The sequence below is a fragment of the Poecilia formosa genome, unplaced genomic scaffold, assembly GCF_000485575.1.
Source record: "Poecilia formosa unplaced genomic scaffold, Poecilia_formosa-5.1.2 Scaffold539, whole genome shotgun sequence".
Taxonomy (NCBI): Eukaryota; Metazoa; Chordata; class Actinopteri; order Cyprinodontiformes; family Poeciliidae; genus Poecilia; species Poecilia formosa.
In genome coordinates, this window is record NW_006800478.1 from 180,735 (window position 1) to 202,881 (window position 22,147).

Consider the following 22,147-nt stretch of genomic DNA (forward strand, 5'->3'; position numbering starts at 1 on the left):
TATATATATATAATGATAGCTGCCAATTTTAAAGTATTTAAGGAACATAAAATAAATCGGAGAAGAGCTGTATTTTTTTCCTAAGCAACATGCCACTTACAACATGGCGGAAAGGTTGACGTATGATCCTGACGCTGACAGGGCGTCACATGTTTACAAGCACCAATCAGAAGCCTGAGGAAGTCGTTCTGCTAACATAATATCAATGTTGGAAAATTTTAAGAAAGCAAGACGAGTTTCGATCAAATTTACGATTCGTTAGAAAAATAAACGTGATGAATAATGCAAAAATATGACACGTTTTCTTTATATGAAACCTCTTTGTCATGCGCGTGTCTGTTGCAACTTTCTGTTAGCATATTAGCATAGTTTGGCTACGGAAGTAGAGAAAGCAGCGCTGTGAAAAGCGCAGCGGGCAGCTCAGCCCCCTTCATTGTGACAGTTGGAGTGTAAAGGTGTCGCAGTAAGCTTCTTCTGTTTGTCTGAGTGTCTGCTGGTACCATGGCGCGGGTAGAGACAACCTCCAACAGGCCGTACCATCTGGTCATCTTCGGAGCCTCTGGCTTCACGGGGCAGTTTGTGGTGGAGGAGGTAGCCCGGACGGCGTCCGAGGGACCCAAAGGGAGCCTGAAGTGGGCCGTGGCTGGCAGGAGCAAGCAGAAGCTGGAAAAAGTTCTGGAGCAGGCCGCTGAAGTCCTAGGTATGTATCCGATCAGTCACATTAGTTGTGCAGATTGTTTTTAATGCAGTGACTATGACTATTAGTTCAGTTTGTTCATTTTTAGACAAATAGAAAGTATTCTAGTTGGTGTGGAAGGGTTGATTCAGAGATGTTGCTTAACTCAAGGTGATGAAGCAATTCATGCAGACTGAACAGTTGGACATGACTTTGACCCTGTTATAAACTGCATTAAAATAGACACATGAAATAAAAGTGGTAATAGTGTATATATGTTGAGCATTAGACTCCATTTTAAACATGCACATGTGAGATAAAGCAAAACAAAACAGCAATATTATCTTATACAAAATAATGTACACTTTATGTCCCTGATTACGATCGCCTTTAAAAAAAAATCAGATTTTTAATTGGCTGTAATGTTAATTTCTAAACTGATATCTATTTTTTATTCTGTTCATTGGATAATAATTTTTTTATTTATATGCTACACTTTTTCCTGATCGCAAATATTTAAAAAAATATCTGATTTCACAAAAATGTAGAGTATTTACACACATGTTGATGTTTTAAAGCTTTTATTTCTATTATTATAACAATAACTTACAGATAATGAATATTTACTTTTCAGAAGATAGACTATTGCATTATAAGAATATTTATCTACCATGTTCATGCATTCCTTTAGCTTTTCATTTGCTAATCAATTGAAAAGTATTACAACTCATAATTTCAGTAATAAATCAGTTACTAAGTTGTTTTATTTTTCATTTTCAACAAAAACAGGAATTACATTCCCAGTAATTACATTTAATGAAATTATGACATGGAGTAATGCCAACCAGACTGATGGAAAATCCATTCCAGTTGCAAATCTGGAGCAGGAGCTATTAATTTATCATCCTGGTAACAAAAGTTTCCAGAGGATTAGAGGGCAATTCACTGGCCTCCTCCTCTTCGACAGCTGAGGGGACATACCAGCTCCTGATGCCGGCCTGTCCCACCGCAGTTATCTGGTTGGAAGTGAAGTTAAGTTAACTGGTTGGAAGTTAAGTTATCTGGTTGGAAGTTAAGTTATCTGGTTGAAAGTTAAGTTATCTGGTTGGAAGTTAAGTTATCTGGTTGAAGCTGAAGTTATCTGGTTGGAAGTTAAGTTATCTGGTTGGAAGTTAAGTTATCTGGTTGGAGCTGAAGTTATCTGGTTGGAAGTTAAGTTATCTGGTTGGAGCTGAAGTTATCTGGTTGAAAGTTAAGTTATCTGGTTGGAGCTGAAGTTATCTGGTTGGAAGAAAAATGCGTCCTTTGCCTTGCAGACACCTCAGACTTCTACAGAAGCATATTTGTAATAACTGGCATAGCTGTTACTATAGTAACTCCTCCAAGGCTTCGTCCAGAACATTAGATCCGACCCATTAATCATCTCTGCCGTTTCTCTTTCATTTACATTGTATTTATTTTCAAACAGAAACAGAACCGACTGAAAAGCAGCTTTTATGATTCATGTTTTTGTTGTTTTGTTCTCACTAAGTTTAAGTAATCTGACAGTCAAGCCTTCACAAAACATTCCTGTAATTCAGTCATTTGCATTTCGCCTCACGTCTTTTAGGCTTACCTGCTTTAGGTTTGTGTTGAAATGTACATTTTTATTGGACCAGGTGAATCGCTCTCTGAATGTGGTCGATGCCCAACATCTTTATGAGTCCTTTGTTTATTCTCTGAACCGGTCAAATAAGCTTTAATTTGAATTTATTGTAGAGGTATGAAAACTTACATTACAGGGTGTTGTAATCTACGCATGGAAGTTGCTTTTCCATGAGTTAAACATTCATTCATTCCTTTATCAAAATGTTAAAATTTACAAGATTTGTTAATTGTAATTTGTAAGTTAATTTACAAATTAGTTTTGCTTATTTTCAGCATGAAGTTGGATATATTTTTTTATATTTTGCATAATTTTTTAGCAATGTTTTGAAAGTCTACATATTTTTTTAAGAGCCATCTTGACAGGAAAGATTTGCCTTAATTCAAGATACTAAAAATATATAATTAATCCATTGTGCTTCTCTCACCTGGAAGAAAATCAAAATGTTAAGCACATGGTCAGATTATTTACAAACATGGTTATGTGTTTTAACTGTTTTATTTCTAATTAATTTAATGAATTTCCACGATTAATTCCTGAAATCCAAAATTCAGTTCTTCACTTTATTTGAATGTTTTAAAAAAGAAATGCAGGTTTGTTGTAAAATATGTTAATGTTCTGAAAAGTATGATGTTTATAAGATGACATTCCTCACATAAAATGTTGATTTATGTTCATTTTAAATGTTCTTATGAAGTCGGGTTTTCATTAGTTTTAATCCACAGAGAAATACTCGATGTTTCAGCTGAGTAGCTCACTCTTCCCTGGCAGTGAGCTGATCATTTTAAACATTATATTAGATTAAAAGCCCTTCACTTCCTGTTTTCCTCCACTTAATTCAACTGACAGCAGGGCAATATGCTCTCGTAGTTTCACAATTTGAACTGAAAATATGTAAAATATCAGCTCAAAATCAAAAAGCATTAGAGAAACCTACAGGAAGAAAATCTGAAAAATATGACTTAAAAAGATTAAAAGGTGAAAAAGCATCACTGGAGAAAAGTTTTTAAAGAGTTGTTTGAGTATTTTTCACATTAGATTTTGAATTTGTCTTCTTCAATCTTGTTCTTTTTCTTTTTTATTTTGAATTCCTGTACAGAAATGTCGTCTCGGACAAAACATTTGTATTTTATTTACCAAAAACAAGAAAGAGCATGAAGAAGAATCCTGACAGGGACTTAAAGTTTTATCATAGTATTTTATAAGACTGCTGTGATAAGTATTTATTAATTCTTCTCTAGGTGACTGAATGTGCTTCTTTACTCCAGTCACATAAAGAAGTGTGAATCACTGAACTGCTCACAGGAAATGTATTTCATCATATTTTTCAAATTCATTGATATTTATTGAAATGAAAAAGCAATGTAGTAAAATTAACAATCCCAACAGTACGGACAGCTTTGTCAAACAATCAAACTTTTTCACGTTAAATAACAAACGACACAATAAATACTCATCCTTAATTCATCATAAACGATGTTTATCTGTCTACACATCTTGAGGGTGTTGTGTTTTTTTTTTCACCCGTTTTTCCTTGCAGCTTTTGTCCAAACGGCCAGATAAACGCTGATGTTTGGTTTTTAATCTAAATCCAAGTGTTGCTCCGCGGTTCAGGTGTGTTTCTGTTCACAGGTAAGCCTGAGCTCCGGACAGAGGTGGACGTGATCGTGGCAGACGTAGGCGAACCCGACTCCCTGGCAGCCATGTGCAAGCAGGCCGTGATCGTTCTGAACTGCGTCGGCCCGGTAAGCGTTTGGCTCCAAAGAAATGTTTGTATTTGTTTGTTTCAGAGAATTTAATTCTTCATTTCACTTTGTTGCTCCACTCTGACACGTTGGCATCTTCTCCTGGCGTAAGCGCAGCGCTTCATCTTGCCCGCCTGCTTTCTGTTTTCCTCTGTGGCTGCGGCGTCGCATGCACAGAGGAAACACAGAGCAGCCTTCTCTGGCAGGGAGAGACGCTGCCTGCAGCACACAACAAGCTTTATTGTAAAGCAGCCAGAGTCATTTTTACTGTAGCAGTTTTGTGTTTTGCACCAAGATGGCTCAGACTCTGGCAAAACAGTGGAATCAAAAACAGCTCATCTTCTGCAATGAGCCTAAATTGTATCACATTTTTATTCCCTAGAGAGAAAAAAATCACATTTTAACATTTTTTATTTGTTTTGGAGATTGTGGTTTCCGAAGAACTAGGAGTGTTTGTTGGTAGGACTGAAACTTGTTATTCAAGTTAGTCAGTCCAGCTGCATTTAAACCAGATGTTCATCACTTCAGAAGGCTCCAAGCATCCCATAATAATCTGATTATTAATCTGTCACTCTGACTACAACACTGTTCAGACACAGTTAATGTTTAGTTTAATGCAAAACAACTGTTATTGTTAAAACATTTACTGAAAATAGAAAAAATCTTGTGAACAGCATTCAGTGACATGTTAGATCATCTTTGTCACTAGAACTGGAGCCGTTTGTCAAAGTTTTATAGAATTCAATTAGGTCTAACATGATTAATCGATTTATTTAAAAAACTATCAACTAATTTAGTAAGCAATACAGACTCAAAAAAAGGCCATTTTGCTGAAAGAACAGTCAGAGCACTAATTAAAATAAAACTATACAAAAATTAGCATCTTTTAATGTATTTCTGATTGTATTTAATAAAAAAACCTAAATGCTTAAATGAAAAATGGGCAGAAAAGTGCCAGTTAATTGTCCAACATTTGATAGATTAACTGATTATTAGAATAATTATTAGTTTCAGCCCTAAATTCTACTATAAACATTTAAAGTGTCTCCATGTTTCAGTTTTAAAGGACAGTCAGCAGTTTCTGGTGAGCATCAGCTGTAAATCCTTAGTTGAGATGTTTGCATTTTGGTATTTAAATAAAATGCATCAGCCATTAGAGAGATTTCTAACAGCTTTAAATAAAGTCACTGAGCTAAACCGGTCAACGACTCCAAGTTTTATTACATCTGCTGATGGTTCTGATAGCTGCTAATGCTAAAGTCCATTGTCTACAGTCGGCGCATGTAGGAAAATAAGTTAAATGAATGATTGATTTATTCAATTAAATTTATTTTTATTGTGATAATCTACAAAAAAAGTTATCTCAAGGCACTTAGAGAATCTATTTATGAACAAGTCAACAAGGCAGGCTAAGAAAATGACAAAACTGAAGAGAAATCTCATGAATAAAGAAATGTTGGAATAGAAACTTTATGTTGAATTTTAACTGGGGGTGGTAGTCAACACCAAAGTTTCTTACCTGATAGGGCTTTTATTTCTGGACTAGCCCAGTTGTACCAGGTGGAGACGGACTGAAGTGTTGTTGAAGTGTGAGAAGGGTGTGGATGAGGTTCTGTCCGTCTTTGTGTTCACAGTACCGGTTCTTTGGCGAGCCCGTGGTCAAAGCCTGCGTGGAGAACGGAGCGCACCACATCGACATCTCTGGAGAGCCGCAGGTTAGCGCAACGTCCCCCTGATGGTGTTGTTTTCTTTAATCTCAGTCTGCATGTAGACCAGGGTTGTCCAAAGTGTGGCGCATGGGCCATTTATGGCCCTTGGAATAATTTTGTGTGGCCCCGACTGTGGAGGAAGAAAGCTGCAAATTTGGACAGTTTTGTAATTGTTATAGGATGAGATTTCTGTAGTGAGTTGATGTTTTTAAACTGAATTTTGTTATCTTTATTAGCATTTTTTCCAAGACATGATGAATGACTTCTTACTCATCCATCATATCCAGCTGAGCACAGCAAAGTTTTTAAAAGTAAATGCTCCTTTTACAGACCAACAAAATTGAAAATAAATGGCCCAAAAAGTTGAAATACCTGTAAATATTAAGGCAAACGTCATACTAATTGTTAGTTTCATCGAAATATTACTTGATTAGTTTATTATTTTGCAGGTAAACAATACATGATTCACAATAATATTAGTTTTGTGTTTTTGACTGGAGAGAAAAAGCAAAGTTTGGCCTCTGAAGATTTTCAGTTTATGGGATGTTAGCCGTCGATTTAGAAAGTTTGGTGCAGATATTAGCTACTGATTGTTCAAACATCTTTTTACAAGTTTTTCAAAAACTGATTGGAGATTAATATTTTTTAAATCAGATTAAGTGAGACCTTCGTGCTGGAAACATGTGCTGCCCTGTAGATGTCCTGACATTCATCTTTGAAGCTGTTTGTTTGGATTAAATTGGAGACACGCTGATTCTCATGCTGCAGCCGGTTAGGATGAAATTATTTCTAACTCAGCCACATGACAGCAGCTGCTCTCTGCCTGTTGGACGGGGTTCAACAAGTCCTGCTGACACGCAGGCTAATTTAAGGTTTCTCTCTTTTGGTTCTTCTCCATTACATTAAGATGAGATCGATTAAAACTAAATCTGTGTTTAACTTTTTTTTTAAATGGGACCTGCTATGCAAATTTCACATTTTGCGCATTTTATTTTACTTCCATTTGGGTTTCAGCTCTTTGTAAAAACAGCACAAGCGCTTTAAAAAAACATCCAGCAGTTTTTATAGTAATAAATTAATGTTTGGAAAAGGAGCCATTTCAGAAACCTTCCGGATATCAAGACCCAACCGATGTGCACTGCGCTGTCACCTAGCAACCAAACTGGAGCTCCAGCATGTTTGGTCTGCTGGTTTTACTGCTGTATTCACTGTACAATGGCTGCTAGAAGAGACAAGCGTTTTGTTTTTGACTTACCATCCAGAAACCACTTGCTGCATTCTTGCTGGTTGTGCAGGAGGCTCCACTTCTGCTTTTCAAAGATGTACGGTTCAATAATTGTGCATCTGTTTGCAGCTATTTTTATGTGTGAGTGTAAACGTTGTTTACACTGCTGCTTATTAAATCTTAATAAGCAGCAGCTTATTTGGATTTAAAGTGACAGGATGCCCTAAACAAGCTCATTCTGACAGGAGCTGAAAACGGACAGAACTAAGCAGATGGAAATCTCATTTTATCAGAATGATTTTATAAATGTAATAGGTTTTTTATAAACCTATCCTAACCTGTTCAAGGAAGTGTAATAGGTCACCTTTAATATTCATTGCGTTTAAAAATATGTTAAATTAAATGCAGTATATGAGAATCACTGGAGTGTTTTTTTTCTGGGTGTTTTTGTCGGACAGTTTTTGGAGGGCATGCAGCTGAACTACAGCAGCCAGGCGGCAGAGAAAGGCGTCTTTGTCATTGGAAGCTGTGGCTTTGACTCCATTCCTGCAGACATGGGAGTCATCTACACACGAGATCAGTTCAAGGGTAAGACCTGATATACTGATCTGAACAGATTCAGTAAATGCATATTTAATCCAGCCATTACCTTCTTGACTTAAAACAAGCTCCTATATCTTCCAGAAATATTACTTGTGAGTTAGTTTTGTTTTATATCATGTGTACGTAGATATTTGCACTAGAAACTGTTTTTGCAGTGCTCACCATTAGCATCATGCTAACCTGCCTGTGTGAACAGGCACCCTGACTGCTGTGGAGAGCTTTCTGACTGTCAGCATGGGACCTGAGGTATGTCAGATACTACATTACCCATAAGTCTGTGTACTGAGCCAGCTTGATGTTTCAGTCTTGTTCTAATTTTTGTTGTTCTTGTTAGTGATATGTCTGCCTTGCACTTCATCAGGACTTGTCTGTCTGTGTTCATCCGTCAGGGTGGGTGTATCCATGACGGGACGTGGCAGTCGGCCATCTACGGCTTCGCCGACAGCCAGAATCTCCAGAGTCTAAGAAGGAAGTTTAACCACAAACCTCTGCCCACCGTCGGATCCAAGCTGCGGCGCAGGTACAGTCGCTTCCGTTTTATTCTCACCAAAACGTTATCCTCAGAAGACAATACGGGGCAATGGTGGGAGAAAATATGTTAAAGATTGAAAAAGAGTTGAGACTGGGGCAGGAAAATGAGCCTGATCAGAGCTACAATGTTTCACTTAATATTTTTACTCCATTGAACTAGACATTTCTTTAGGTTAAATCTCTATTATTGTTAGTAGTAACAGTGTCATTGACATATTCTCCTTTCTATAGCTGGACATGTAGAAGTACAAAAATGAGTCTGATAATCATAAATGGCATTTTTCCACAACTGAGGTGATTCTCAGTTGGTTTAGACTCTAAAACTTGATATTTATTGAAATTGCAGGCATTCTGAGGACAAGCAGGAAATCTGAAAAAAGCTATTTAATAATCAATAATATTGTTACAATTTAATAATCCTTCTCAGTAAGTGTTCATAAAATGTGACCTGTCTGCATGTTTGTAGGGGAGCGCTGTTCTACAGTAATGAGATCCAGGAGTACGCTCTTCCCTTCATGGGTTCTGATCCGTCCGTGGTGAAAAGAACCCAGCGCTTCCTTGCAGAGGAATATCAAGCCACGCCGGTCAGTGCCACAATGCAGCATTTTAATAAGAAAACTGGAAAATATCAGCCAATAAAACATATTTTTACTATTGATTCAATTTTTAACAGTAACAGGTTATGCAAGATCTCTCCTCCACACTGCAAAGGAATTTCAAAACTAGTTAAACTTACTTGAATCAAGAATTTTAAACTTGATTTAGGATTTTGTTTCAAGATATTCCACCTTGAACTATTAATTTAAAGTAGATCTGATGGCTGGAAAACGTATCTCCATATAAGCATTTTATTTTAGTCATTATAATTATTGATTAGTATTGTATTTTAAATATCTGTAATAGAGATATTTAAAACACAATACCAGTGGAGTGACCTTTCATGTTTCATCCACAGTTTTTACTCCATGTCGTCGTTTAAATAGTTATGAGTCACAGTGGCGAAACTTTAAGCTGCTGCTGGTGGCAGTTACTCCTACAGCCTGTTGCTAGGTAACCAAAGAGTGAGTGAGTTGCTAGGTAACCAAAGAGTGAGTGAGTGAGTTGATTCCACTCACTTTGCTTATCAGGCCATGAGAGGTTAAAAGTGCGGTTCTGGATCGGAGTCCAGTGAATATTTCATATATTGAACGTTTAATTTTCCATCAGACATATTATTTGTTGATATTGATCATGTATCTGTCGCAATATGTTATTGATTTATTCTTCAACCCTAAGAACTGAAAATAAAACAATCCACTCTTCACCTTATAAATATTTTACTTGTTTTTAAAGATTTTACTTCAATCCCTGTTTCTTAAGTCAGCTTAGAAGGCCAAATATTTTCTTTATTATAGACTGTTAAATGCCATATGGGGTTGGATTTTGCTGAAATGACTGTATCTTTCATGTTGAACCCAAATGTTTAAAGTAATCAATGAGATTGGATAGTTTGAACTAAATATTTGCACCGTGTGAATGATTTCCTCCTGCCATAAATCCCAGGTCCAGTACGGAGCATATGCTGGAGTTGGAGGTATTGGCAACATCATCAGGCTGATGTTTGCTGGCATGATGTTCTGGTTGTTGGTCAAGTTCGGTTGGGGACGCAACCTGCTCATAAAGGTAAACGAGGAAGATGCATTTAACACTGTCTATGCAGTGTAACTCTGGTTTTTAAATCTAATTAGTTAATTTCTCTGTTCAGTATCCAGAGTTTTTCTCCTTTGGGATGTTCTCGAAAGCCGGACCAACCAGAAAGCAGGTAAAATAGCGAAAGATGTCAGGATTAAACACCCATTTGCTTAAATATGCAAAACAAAACTCATTGAAATTGATATATTCTGTTAGATGGAGGGATCATCCTTCCGGTTCTCCTTCTACGGCGAGGGTTACACAGACGGTCAGGACCCCGCGCAGGGAAAACCTAACGCCAAGATCCGCACTCTAATTCAAGGACCAGGTAACCACTGTAGAACAAAAGTCAAAGTTCAGAAACGGATATTAACTTGTGTTTAGTGAGTAAAGCTCATCTAAATTCATTTTTTATTACTCAGAGGCCGGATACGTGGCCACGCCCATCGCCATGGTCCAAGCTGCTCTCACGATGCTCAACGAACCGGCAGCTTTGCCCAAGAAGTGAGTTCCCACTCCAACACCAAACACACCACCGACTTTTAAATTCAGTTTGTCACTTGTACTTTCCATGTAAACCTAATTATAGCTACCATGATTTGCACATTTAGAGTGCTATATTTAGCATTTTTAAGGGACAAAGACCTGGATCGGCACCAAAACTGCGGCATATTTCTCACCTAAAGTCAACAAATTTGCAGGATTTTGAGAAAATGTGATTGCATTATATTACAACTAAATAAAATAAAATATGAGTGATGCTGTAAAAGAGCAGAACGGTTTTAATCAACCAGGACTTCACCTTAAAAACAGGTTTATTTTTCTTCCAAGCATAATTTCAGAACTTTAAATCTGTTTCTCAGTGAGACATGTTCTTGGTTTTCCAGGGGAGGAGTTTATTCTCCAGGAGCTGCTTTCGCCAAAACCACCCTCATCGACCGCCTCAACAAACATGGCATCATGTTCTCTGTCATCTAACCCTGACATTTCTGTGAGCATTTATTAACACGCAAAACTATAACTGGGAAACTTTGAGCTTAAAAATATCCTTTTTTTTTTATTAAAATAATCTTGAAGCTTCAAATTTTGTTTTTGGTGATGTGTTCCACTTTTAATCCTTTGCTGCAACCAGAACCTTTTCAGATAGAAACCGAGCACAATTGTTGCTGTGTTTCCTCGTCAAGGACAGTAAAAGAAATGTTAAGTTTTGCATGGTTTTCCACTGACATGATGACTGATAATAGAAGTATTCATGACAATTTTGTTCAGTTCATGCCTCTGGACACGGATAATAAAGAGAAAACTAATATTTTATGTATACTATCACACAAATGATAAAAAGCATTTAACAGATTGTCAAAGGATGAACAGGTTTTCTGAATATTGCAGCTGTTTTTGACCAAAGCCCATCGATTCTTTTCATAAAACATGTTAAAGCTCCTCTACCCAACAGTTTCTGCTCATAGTTTCTAATCTAGAGGTACAAATAGAGGACTAATGAGGTAGAAGTAGGTGATAGGTTGCATTACAGTTAAAAAGATTAACATGGTGAATGCTTTTTTTCTTTCCAATTTCTTTAGTTTCCAGCCATCAGTTAAGGGCAGTAGCTGCAACATTTGCATTTATCCGTGTGAGGTTTCTTTAAAATCATGGGTGGCCTGTCTAAACTGTTATCGCTCCAGCAAACAGCATGATGCTTCATGAAACTAAACTTTCTACGGTGTTTAGTTTGATAAATGTTGCTCTGAACATGCAAATTAGGATCAGAGCAATTCAGTTGAGACCTCTGAGCATTTTGTGCATTGTTCAGGCTTTATTTTGTATCACTTTGTGTGCTTCATAAATAAAGATGTCTGCAGCAAATATAAGAGGTCCTGTCTTTAATGCACATCATTATGTAAAAACACCAGTAAGGCCCCAGTTTCACTGATAACGGTGAAGATTATCCAGGTGCAACATAATGCTCCCACAGGAAATGTTTATTTTTATTTAACCAATGCTCATTTTAGTTGCTTTTCATACAAGTTCTTATGCAAAAATCTGCTTTTAATATCTACAACAGGCTTTTTAAAGCAACACGCGTCAAACTATGCAACTTTTCATTTTTCATATAAAATAAGCTGATCTTGTTCTACAATTTTTCCTACTATACTACAGTTTTGTTCTAAAATCTGAAAATAGAATTTTTTTTTAAATTTTGTTAGCTTTCATAGAAAAACATTTTATGAATTACATATTTAGAAAATTGCTTTTAGACGGCCAAGGTGAGTTTTGTTTTATAGAATTGGATGTAAAATAGGCTCTTCTTTTGGAAATAGTTGTTGATCCTAATCTGGACTCCAGAGCCACTTCAATAAAACTTCAAGGTAACAATTGTGTTAATTCTATCAGCTACATCAATTTTTAATTCTATAATGCCAAATTACATCAACGTGAAAGGATGTTCAATATTATTTAAGGTATAATATTAAAAGTTAATTGTTTTATTAATACCTTCTGGCAAAAGCATTCATAATCTTGACTTGGCCCAAAATGAAAATTAGTTTGACACCCCTGATATATCCATTTTTATATAAACTGAAATAGACAAAATTCAGAAATAAACAAAATTCCAACATTTATTCATAAAAATATAACAATTTGTATTAGACATCAAAAATATCTTGACTAAAATCATAATTTGTTGTACAGCTGCATGTGTTTTACTTATTAGTTTAACATGAGTCTATTATTTCATCCAGTTCATTCTCTTTCCTGGTTCAGTAGCTGATGAGAGTAGACGACGTCCTCGTAGTGGTATTTCCCGGTTAGAGCCAAGATGGAGTCGTAGCATCTCAACCTACTGAGAACCTTCAGCTCTTCGACCACAGCAGCCCTGCAAGCAGACAGAGTTTGAAGAAGTTGATACAATTATCAGCCAGGAAGGATCTCCGTGCCTACAGAGGGATTATTGATTTGTAAATACAGCGGATGGGTCCGCAACTCAACTGCAGCAAGTGCCGGACCCGCCTTTAACCGCTTATTGGTTACCATGGTTACCCGCATTTAACTCGCTGCTAGCTATTAGCTAGCATGTTGTCAGCGGACTACAACTGTTTATGACAGCGTGATAAGATACGTCGCTACAAATTGACATTAGTGAATGAGAAGCGTCTTAATGACCCATAAGCTGCAGGTGAGTCGATAAAAGACGAGAGAATACGCCCCAAACGTTGGATGCTACTTGCTAGCAACATTAAAGCAATTTAACGAGAGGCAGTGCGAGGTACAGAATCGATGTGCTAAAAATAAAACTTATCAAAGTTGCGTATGGGAGTTGTGTCAGGCGAAGATAAGTGCTCTACACTGGCTGCCAGATGTAAATTATTTTATTATTCTCTTTGTAAATAGTTAAAATGCATTCTCGACTGCGTTCTGAAGGCGACATGCGCAGTAGAGCGGCTACTGACGTGACGTCGACTGATAATATCTACATAAAAACAGGTGCTGCATTACCTGCTGCTTGGATCTTCAGACGGCTGCTGTTTGCAGAGGCTGTGAACTTTCTGAACAATGTCGTTCCTGAAATTCTGCAGCTGAGGCAAACAGACGCTTTCTCCTTCAAACCAAGAGTCAGGCAGACATTCTGCAATCTGGAGCCAAAGAGAAGGTTACAAACAGATCCCAGGGTAAACTCTGTGTTTAGATATATTTAAATACCTTTCTGTGTGTAGAAACAACTCTGCTCGACAGCATCTCACTAGACAAGGTGATCATCAGGTATCGGTTCAGCAGTTTGTCCAGCATTAGTTCTTTTAAAATGGACTCAGGAAGCAGCAGATCCCATTTCCCCATGTTCCCCAGCAGCTAATAAAGGCAAAATATAATCTGATTAGCTTAGAAAAAACAGCCTGGAAACATTTAAAGCCAACAACATTTAAAATCTAAGAGATCTTTTAGTTACTTTTACAGCCATCCAGAACTGTTCGTCTCTGAAGCGGCGCTGAGGGGACAATCTGTCCTCCAGGAGCCTGGAAGGAAAAAACAAATGGACCATTAGTGTGACTGAGATGATGATGCACAAAATAATCTGAAATGATCCTTTATAGACAAGGAATTTAATCCAATCAGTGAATGATCAATGACTCTAGTATACTGACTTTTTTGGATACAAGGGGATAAAGACATCTTCATCTACACAGCTTCTGAGCCTATGAACCACTGCTTCGATAAACCCCTGCAAGAAACAGAAAATACAGTTTATCTCAAGTATGTTTCATAGGCTGCATTCGCACAGCAGATCAATAAGACCCAAATCTGCTGTTTTGCCTATATGTGACCAATATCTGCCCGTTTCACTGCAGTTTGAACATCCCAGTTTCTTTTTTCACCCAAAAGTATCTGTGCCACTTCTATGTGTGGTACTAATTTGGATAAACATCCAACAGTTTTCAAAGCTTCTGCATTCTGATTGGTCGTGTTGCATTTTATCTCATTTCTATGTCGTTGATGTAAGACATGCCTCATATTTCTGCACCAAAATTATAATTATGAACTTATGAACAAAGTCTGCTCTGCTAAAGCAGATCACAATCAGACCACCAGTGTTTCTGACTACAAATTCAAACAGATTTCTTTACAAAAGCTGCAGTCAATGCTCCACAATGTTCTTTTTATTAGTTTTCTTCACTTTGATATGATCTTGTCAGGTCTAATTGCTAAATAAACTTTAAACTGATGCATAAACGACTCCATTACTTCCACAAACAGTACACTGCTATGTGCAGCGCTGCACATAGCCTCTGCGAATGCGGGTCGCAGAAGTCTCACTGTAGTCTGGTTTAATTAGTATTATGAATGACCTCGTGCACAAAAAAAAAAAAAAAATAGGATTACAGTAACAAAAAAAACTTTGGAAATAAACATCAAAACCTAAACATAATAAATGTTTAGTTTGTTGGCTTCACCTTCACAGGTTTACTCTGCTCGCCTTCAAAGATGGAGTAATCCTCCCTCAGCCTGTGGCAGACAGCAGACAGGCAGGTGGATTGTTGGTGGGAAAAAGGATCCCACACCAGCTCCACATGGCCTGCGCAGAAAAACACAAATTATTTATTCACTTGCCCTGACAGACAAAACGTACAGAAACAGAAAACTCTGTGACCTCTGCTGGTAAAGATAGCAGCAGTACGATCTCACTGCAGCACAGTGAAGCAGTGGCAGCAGCACCGTCGCCTTCCAGCTTAAATCCAAAATTTTAATCCCAGTTTGGGGTATTTTCTACATTCTGTCACATTTTCTGACATAAAAAATGATCGTCAGCAGATTTGTCCCATTCTGTACAAAATAAGCTACATTAGAATTAGAAATATAAACATTGCTTGTTAATGTGAAATCTAACATCTCCACAATCTCTTTGTAGTCTCCTAAAACGTGTCAAGACCTTCTTCTTTAAAAATATTAGTCAAGCAGATGCATTTTAATTGCATTTAGACACAAATATTACTTTGTTGTTTTGAGTAATGTGCAAAAAAGCATAACACAGCTTCAAAGTAGCCCACTGGTGCTACATCTTCATAATTTAATCTTTGAGAATTATGTACATATACATGTGAATATGTGCTAATGGATATCTGAATGTAGAGATATAAATGCACAGGAAGTGAGAGACATGTGGGAAAGAAGGATGGGAAAGTTGTTTTTCTTTCTATTTGTATGTTTTGCTTTTATTTGTATTTATTTTTGTTCACTTATCTTTTCTCTGATGTTCAAATTATCCTTATGCAGTGAGCTTAAAAAGGTTATACTTTGATCTGTGTTCCTGCTGAAAATATGTTTTTAGATTTTAATTTACAATTAAAATAAAACCATGCACCTAATAAATAAATAAAAATTAATCTAAAAAAAAGCATAATGCAATTTTTGAACAATTGTGTTCGTGAAGAGCAGAGGAAAAAAAACAAAGTTTCATTTGGTTCCCTAAATTCTCTGAGTAAAGGTTTTTTGCATTCTTCACTTAAACTAGTTACTGTGATTTGATTATGCACACTCAGTGGAAACTATGAAATTAATTTGTTCAATTAATGACTCCTGGAAGCCTGGCTCTTATTTCTTTTAGTTACTGACCATTATGGATAATACCTGAGAAGGGAAATATGAAGAATTAAGAAAATGAAAAAGAAAACTACAGATAAAATGGTAAGCAATAGACAAAACAATTACAGACTACAGCTCCATTAATTCACCTCGATAGGATCTAAAAAGTTAACATCATCAGTAAAACATTGAAGAGTGTGTGGTATTTACTGGTCATTTTGGGTAGAAGAGTCTTTTCTATGACGTTAGAGAGCGTCTGTCTGTCTGTGTGCTCCAGCTCCTCATGGCCGTGTCCGTGACAAAATGTCTCCACTGCTGTGAACCACGGGAGGTTTTCAAATTCTCCACCAATATCCTGCGACACAAACACAGAAATGATCAACACCTCGACGCGTTTGGCCAAGCCTGATCGTTTACAATCTCTGCTCTCACTTTTAACGGGTTCCACATCAGCAGCTGATGCCTAACGATGGGGTTGAGCAGCTTGGGCAGACACAGAGAGATGTAGGCGTTGTGGTAGGAGTCAGAGTACGACCTCCTCCATTCTTCAAATCGAGACAGAATCTTTTTAACGTCACAGAAGTCGTCTTGGACGTCAGCAAACACCGCCCGAGCTCTCGACTGGATGTCAGCTGAAGAGAGAGCATAGAAGGCACAAAGTGAGACAATCCATCAAGTGAAAACAAAAAAATAAGCACCTACAGTAAACTTTTAGCAAATAGAGTACAAACGCAACATGCACTGTGGTAGGAAAGCAAACAATTAATTTACTTATGGCTAATTATCGATTAACAGTTCATTAGATTTAAAATTAGTTTCAATTGATTAACTAAATTACGTAACTTATTAGATCGTCCTTCAGTGTTGTAGTTTGGCCGCCAACCACTAGAGAGCGCCGCTGGTCATCCTAGCCCTTGATACAGGGACAAAGATGGCGGCCATAAACGGTCGAAACAGAGTCCGGTGTAGGATGAAAAATGGACTTTATGCGGTTCTGATTTGAAACAAATTCCTTAAGTTTCACCTTAATTGCACAAATTCAACCGAACTACGTCACGAAGCGGCGTCAACTTTTCAACCTGAAATGAGTGATGTGCTACAAAGGCGAGGACGTGACGACAGAAACGCGGAGGAGATGACGGGGAAAATTTGTAACATAAACAGATTGATTTGTTTTTCACCTATTGTCTCCTGAAGCTTCTCCTCTTCTTCTGCAGAAAGCTTTGCGTCTTCAGGTAAATTAAAATCTTCCTCTGGATTTCTGGCCACTTCACTGCAAGTCGCACACAGAAGAATTAAAAGTAAGGACTATGCTTTTTCGTAGAAAAAAGTTAAAACAGGAAAGTAATTTTAAATTTCACTAACCACTGAACACCAGAGCTGCCAGTCTGTTCCTCTGAGTCATCTACAAGAGACAAAGAGTTAGTTTAAATGTTTCATCACTTCCTGGACGTTTGGTTGTACAGCATAGAGCAACCACGTACAGCTGAGCTGCTGCAGGCGGTCAGCCTCCTCTTTTATCCTCTTTCGCCTCTGAGCCAACAGCGCCTCCATGTGGTCAGACAAGAGAGTGTGCATTTCCAGCTCCAAGGCATTGATTTCAATAATCTAAAGACAAGAAATTAGTGTGAGAAGTTTTAGTCGATTAAAAATAAAGAATGTATTAAAGGTGACCTATTATGCTTCCTTGAACAGGTTAGAATAGATCTATGGGTAATACAAAATATGTTCATTACATTTTTTTGCACAGAATCATTCTTAGATAATGTGATTTTACGCTGGTCAGTTCTGAAAAGAGTTCGAAATGGACAGAATGAGCCATTCTAGGCCTCTGTTACTTTAAATCCAAATAAGCAGCTCCCAACTCAACGTTTTTATTCGAATGTGAAAATGGCTGCAAACAGATGCACAATTACACAACAGTACATCTATGAAAAGGAGGAGTGGAGCCTCCTGCTCAACCAACAAGAATGCAGCAAGTGGTTTATGGATGGTAAGTCAGCAAAACACTCGTCTTTTCTAGCAGCCATTGTACAGCAAATACAGCAGAAAAAACCAGCTGACCAAACATGCTGGAGCTCCACCTGGGTTGCTAGATAACGGGGTAGGCTTCCCTAGGCTTGCTGGCTCATTTTCCAGATAGCAAAAAACATTAAGTTATTGCCAAACACTGTTTTTTTCTTTTTCTTTTCAGAAGCAGAGTCCCAAATGGAAGCATAAAGATATGCAAAATGTGAATTTTGAATAATAGGTCCCTTTAAGTATATTTTTAAAATAACTTTATACTCCATACAGTTGAGAGTCAAGTCTTCTTTGTAAGTGACACATATTGTTTTCATAATTTTTTTCTAATAATGTTGATTTCCTTGGTGAAGTCAGACCTTCTCCTGCAGACATTCGACCAGGTTGTGGACGTAGAGGATCATGGTTCTGTAAAACCTGAGCTGAGCCTCAGAGGAACTTTCCTCCAGCAGCTCTAACGAACTCTTGGCGTTCTCGGCGTCGCCCTCCATCCTTCTCAGCTCCGCCTGCCGCGCTCTGTACACCTCCTTCAGGGAGTCCAGTCTAGAGACAAAACACAATCAGAGGAAAAGTGATCTTGTAGTCGATGAAGCAAAAACACAATCACACCTTAAAAATAATGCATCAGTCTGGAATAAAGAACGTCACAGGGGATGGAAACTTGAATGTTTGTATCTGAGAAATCCATTATTTTCAGTAAATTTATGGCAAGTCCTTTAACTATCAATAAGAGTTGAAAGTATTAATTTTTGTCCTTATCAGTGTAATTTCAAGATGTTTGTGTTGCTTCTAAGGTTGCTTCTATGTCTGAATTAGTGTGGTTGTGGATTGTTATGATGTGATGTAAATTCAAGCATTGTAAATGAGAGGAAAACTAACTTTTTAGTGATCCTTTTCTTCACCGTCGAGACAGAAACAAGAGGAAGGGTCTTTGGGATCTTAGCCCCTGTTAGTCTCTTTTTGTGTCCTCCTCTGTCTGGCCGGCTGCTGCTGCTGTAGCTGCTGGACTCGCTGCCAGACGGACTCTGAGAAGGAAAAAAAAAAGACACTGTTAAAAAGAAAACTTTTTCCAATTAATAGTCAAACTTGACAATAGGAACAGAATTAGAGGGACAAAGCGAATGAGGAGAACACACTGGGCAGAGGAAAATAAAATAGAAACAGACATGAATAAAGAGCAGAAAATGAAGAATGGGAAGAAACAGGGTTTTTTTTCACCTGTTCCCCTGGTCGTCTCTTGACTCCCTTTCCAATCTGTGTCTGCTCCCAAAGTTCCTGCTCCTCCTCATCACTTCCTGACAGACTTCCGTCACTTCCTCCTCAAAAATATAAACCAGACTCTATATTTTTTTTGCATTTATTTAAAATTTTTTTCACCTCTGAAAAGATGCCTTTTATTTTATTTTATTTACTGAAGCTCACAGTATCTCTGGTTGCTCTATCTCACGGTATCACCTCGTCTTTACCTAGTTTCTCTGCAATCCTCTCCCTGATGCTCTTCATTCGGGGGGCGAACTCGATTCTTCTCTCATGGTCGTCTGGCTCATCGTCGTCGTCATTTTCAACTCTGTCCTCTTCATCATCTCGGCTGTAGTGATCGGGGGTCCTGCCAGCGGAGCTCCGGCCGTCTCTACCCAACGGTATGAACTCCTTCTGGGTTCGTGCCGCGCGCCGCTGCCTCCTGGCTGCGTGTATCTCCTCTGCTCTAGGGATAACAGCTGAGCAGCCAAAAGTTAGACAGACTTTGAGCACACTTTCTTCATCACAACTTCCTTTAATAAATACATTCAGTAAACATGAAGACATACTTGGTTTGGCAGCAGAGCAGCTGGAGTCAGTGTTGGAGCTACTTGCAGGTGACCTGGCAAAACCTCCGTCACTGTCATTGTCACCATCGTTACTGCTGGTGTCATCATCATCATCATCATCATCGCTATCGTTATTATCATCATCATCACTATGCTGAGAATACGGTGAAGCCTCACTGCTGTCTCCATGACTGGGAGAAACAGATGGTGGGGCATCTGCACCGCCAGAAGCTGGAAGACATTCAGCGCAGAAGAAATTTGATCAACACACAATGATTATAGATAGAGCTACAGATAAATTATTTTAGTATTCAGATATTCTGATGATTAATCAGATAAATTGGCACATTCTGCAGATTTTTTAGGCTTATTAGAGTATTAAAAATACATTAAAAGAAGCAAATGTACAAACAAGATAAGTATTCTAATATTAAATAAGTATTTTAAAATGTAACATTTTTTACAGAATTTGGACCAGGTGAAGCTAAAACTATGCCACTTGAGTAGTTTACAGACAAAGAAGGTTTTTATTTTTATTTTTTACCTCAAAAGCAAATTGTATATATTTTTAAAAAGATAAATATTGATCTGGACTTAATTTAGGTTCATATACATTTATAGGAAGGAGGAATCAGAAAATGGAGAACATTTTGGTGGTTTTACCTTTGCTGCGGCTCGTCTTGGTGGGGGGAGCCTCCTTCTTCCTGGCTTTAAACACCACAGCTTTATCAGAGGACCTCTTTAGTTTAAAGGTTGATTCTTCTGCTACAACAAAAAGAAATTAAAAGTTTTTAGTTGACATTCTGAGCATTATTACCTAATCCAACTTTAAGATAATTGGTCTGCAACCTTTATAATCTTAAGAGCCATATTTGCCTCCAGTGTAGTGAATTAAGACTTGTTTAGAATAGCAAATGTATTTTTTTAATCTTTAAAATAAAAGGCTACTTTGGAAAATTTATTTCAAAGATTCACATTTTATTTCTGTTTTTGGGTTTCAGTATAAAGATGATTGATCTCGTTCTTTCTGTGAAAGTTAAAGAAAAATGAAAAAAAAAGCATATAATTTCCAACTTAATTATGAAATAAAATAGATCTCAAAACAATATCACTGGTATTTTTAGAGTCATGTTATGGAAAATCAACACAACACATGGAAAAACTGCATAAACGAACATTTGGTGTTAAAATTTGTATTTACAAACATTAGTTGATTCTTTGCTGAGCCATTGTGGATCATCCAAAGAACCACTTGTGGCTCCGGAGCCGCAGGTTGAAGACCCCTGTTTTAAATCGGACGACTATTTCAATCAAAGAAAAAGCCGGTACATGCTTTTGTCACATGTATTGACAATGTGACTTATACTTGTAATGTGAAAAGTTCAAGAGATATGAATATGAAACGTTTATGTAAGTCGCCATCTTTCAACTGTCAACGATATAAAATATTTATTTATTCAATTTAGCGCATTAATTTAGCTACCTTCTTTATCGTCTGTAAAACTAAGGACGGAACTTTTCGTCGTCTTTGTCCCATCTTTGTCATCTCTGTCCTCCGTCACTTCCAGCGCCTCGGCCGCGGCTTCTCCATCACTGCTGACCGCCTGAGGAGGTGTCGCTTCCCGCTTGGAGCTGCAGGAGATGCCGCGGCTCTGTGTCGCTTTGGGAGGCTTGTTTATCACCGACGGAGCCTCCTCGGGTTCATCTCCTTCTCCGCCGTTCTTCTGTTGGTCCTCATCCTCGCTGGAGCTCTGTTTTCTCTGGCGAAAGTTCCTCCGTGGCTTCTTGTTAAACATTTCTGTCTACACAACGGCCTGTCATACGTTACTTCTGACGTTTGCGGTAAAATGTCGCAAAGCAGCAGCAATGCACCATGGGTAATGTAGTAAACAAGCGTATATTGTGGTAAGCAAGCGTAAGCTGGCTACATTTCAAAGAAAATTGATCATATGGTTTATAAGAGTGTTTCTCATAACTATTCCAGGTTTGGAAAATGTGTCATAAAAAGTTAATTTGGGGCCTCAAATATCAGTAAAGACCTAGTTTTGACGATAGATGTTAGTGATGCTGTGGTGACACCAAATCAAATTGATTTTTCTTTTTCTTTTTAACTTTAATTCCGTTGCTTATGAATGATATGGACCCTCTACATTTTCGTGCTTCCAAGTTTCAGGCAGGGGACAAAGTGGCACTCCAAAAGGAGGGCTAGGTGGGGCCATTACTCCCACTTGAAAAATGTTGACCAGTAGTCGCCACCAATAATGGCAGGGTGTGGGGGAAGACATCTTGTTAGGTTCTTTGATCAAGAAATAAATGTACAACCCAATAAATAAATCTATCTATCTAATTTTTTTTTTTAGTTGTGCCCCCCAAAAAGTGAAAGGTACGCGAGCGAAACTGCTTGTCGAAGAACATCTTGTTATGTTCTTCGATCAAG

General features: G+C 37.8%; 2 protein-coding genes and 1 long non-coding RNA gene across 6 annotated transcripts in view; 2 read left to right on the forward strand and 1 right to left on the reverse strand.

The window, feature by feature from the left end:
- LOC103129360 (saccharopine dehydrogenase-like oxidoreductase) overlaps positions 1–11,668 on the forward strand; it is a 12,158-nt gene extending 490 nt beyond the window's left edge. Inside the window, exons 2-13 of one of the 2 annotated variants that reach the window (XM_016665022.1) lie at positions 488–700; positions 3,954–4,066; positions 5,701–5,781; positions 7,459–7,588; positions 7,800–7,849; positions 7,993–8,123; positions 8,601–8,718; positions 9,677–9,796; positions 9,879–9,935; positions 10,022–10,133; positions 10,228–10,309; positions 10,693–11,668. In XM_016665022.1, coding sequence (XP_016520508.1) covers positions 488–700; positions 3,954–4,066; positions 5,701–5,781; positions 7,459–7,588; positions 7,800–7,849; positions 7,993–8,123; positions 8,601–8,718; positions 9,677–9,796; positions 9,879–9,935; positions 10,022–10,133; positions 10,228–10,309; positions 10,693–10,783 — 1,298 coding nt within the window. In that variant the 3' untranslated portion in view covers positions 10,784–11,668. Of the gene's footprint in view, positions 1–119; positions 701–3,953; positions 4,067–5,700; positions 5,782–7,458; positions 7,589–7,799; positions 7,850–7,992; positions 8,124–8,600; positions 8,719–9,676; positions 9,797–9,878; positions 9,936–10,021; positions 10,134–10,227; positions 10,310–10,692 lie in introns of those variants that run through there. The other variant, XM_007540414.2, reaches the window with a different exon arrangement.
- On the forward strand, positions 711–3,947 carry LOC107834172 (uncharacterized). Its single transcript, XR_001659955.1, has 3 exons — positions 711–1,702; positions 1,808–1,827; positions 1,948–3,947. It is a non-coding gene; the product is annotated as an uncharacterized LOC107834172 (long non-coding RNA).
- Positions 11,669–12,397: 729 nt separating the features above from the next.
- On the reverse strand, positions 12,398–21,567 carry gcfc2 (GC-rich sequence DNA-binding factor 2). 3 transcript variants are annotated; one of them, XM_007540417.2, is made up of 18 exons: positions 21,194–21,567; positions 20,374–20,472; positions 19,711–19,941; positions 19,369–19,620; positions 19,121–19,221; positions 18,782–18,927; positions 18,262–18,445; positions 17,365–17,488; positions 17,246–17,285; positions 17,062–17,153; positions 16,313–16,512; positions 16,091–16,235; positions 14,752–14,873; positions 13,945–14,021; positions 13,749–13,815; positions 13,505–13,651; positions 13,301–13,437; positions 12,398–12,680 (listed from the first exon to the last, which is right to left on the reverse strand). In XM_007540417.2, exons 1-18 carry the CDS (start codon positions 21,504–21,506, stop codon positions 12,548–12,550), a joined length of 2,610 nt encoding a protein of 869 aa, XP_007540479.1. In that variant the 5' UTR covers positions 21,507–21,567; the 3' UTR covers positions 12,398–12,547. The 3 variants fall into 3 exon arrangements, with proteins under 3 accessions (XP_007540479.1, XP_007540478.1, XP_007540477.1); XM_007540416.2 differs by having other exon boundaries at positions 19,121–19,218; positions 20,374–20,475; XM_007540415.2 differs by having other exon boundaries at positions 20,374–20,475.
- Positions 21,568–22,147: the final 580 nt, after the last annotated feature.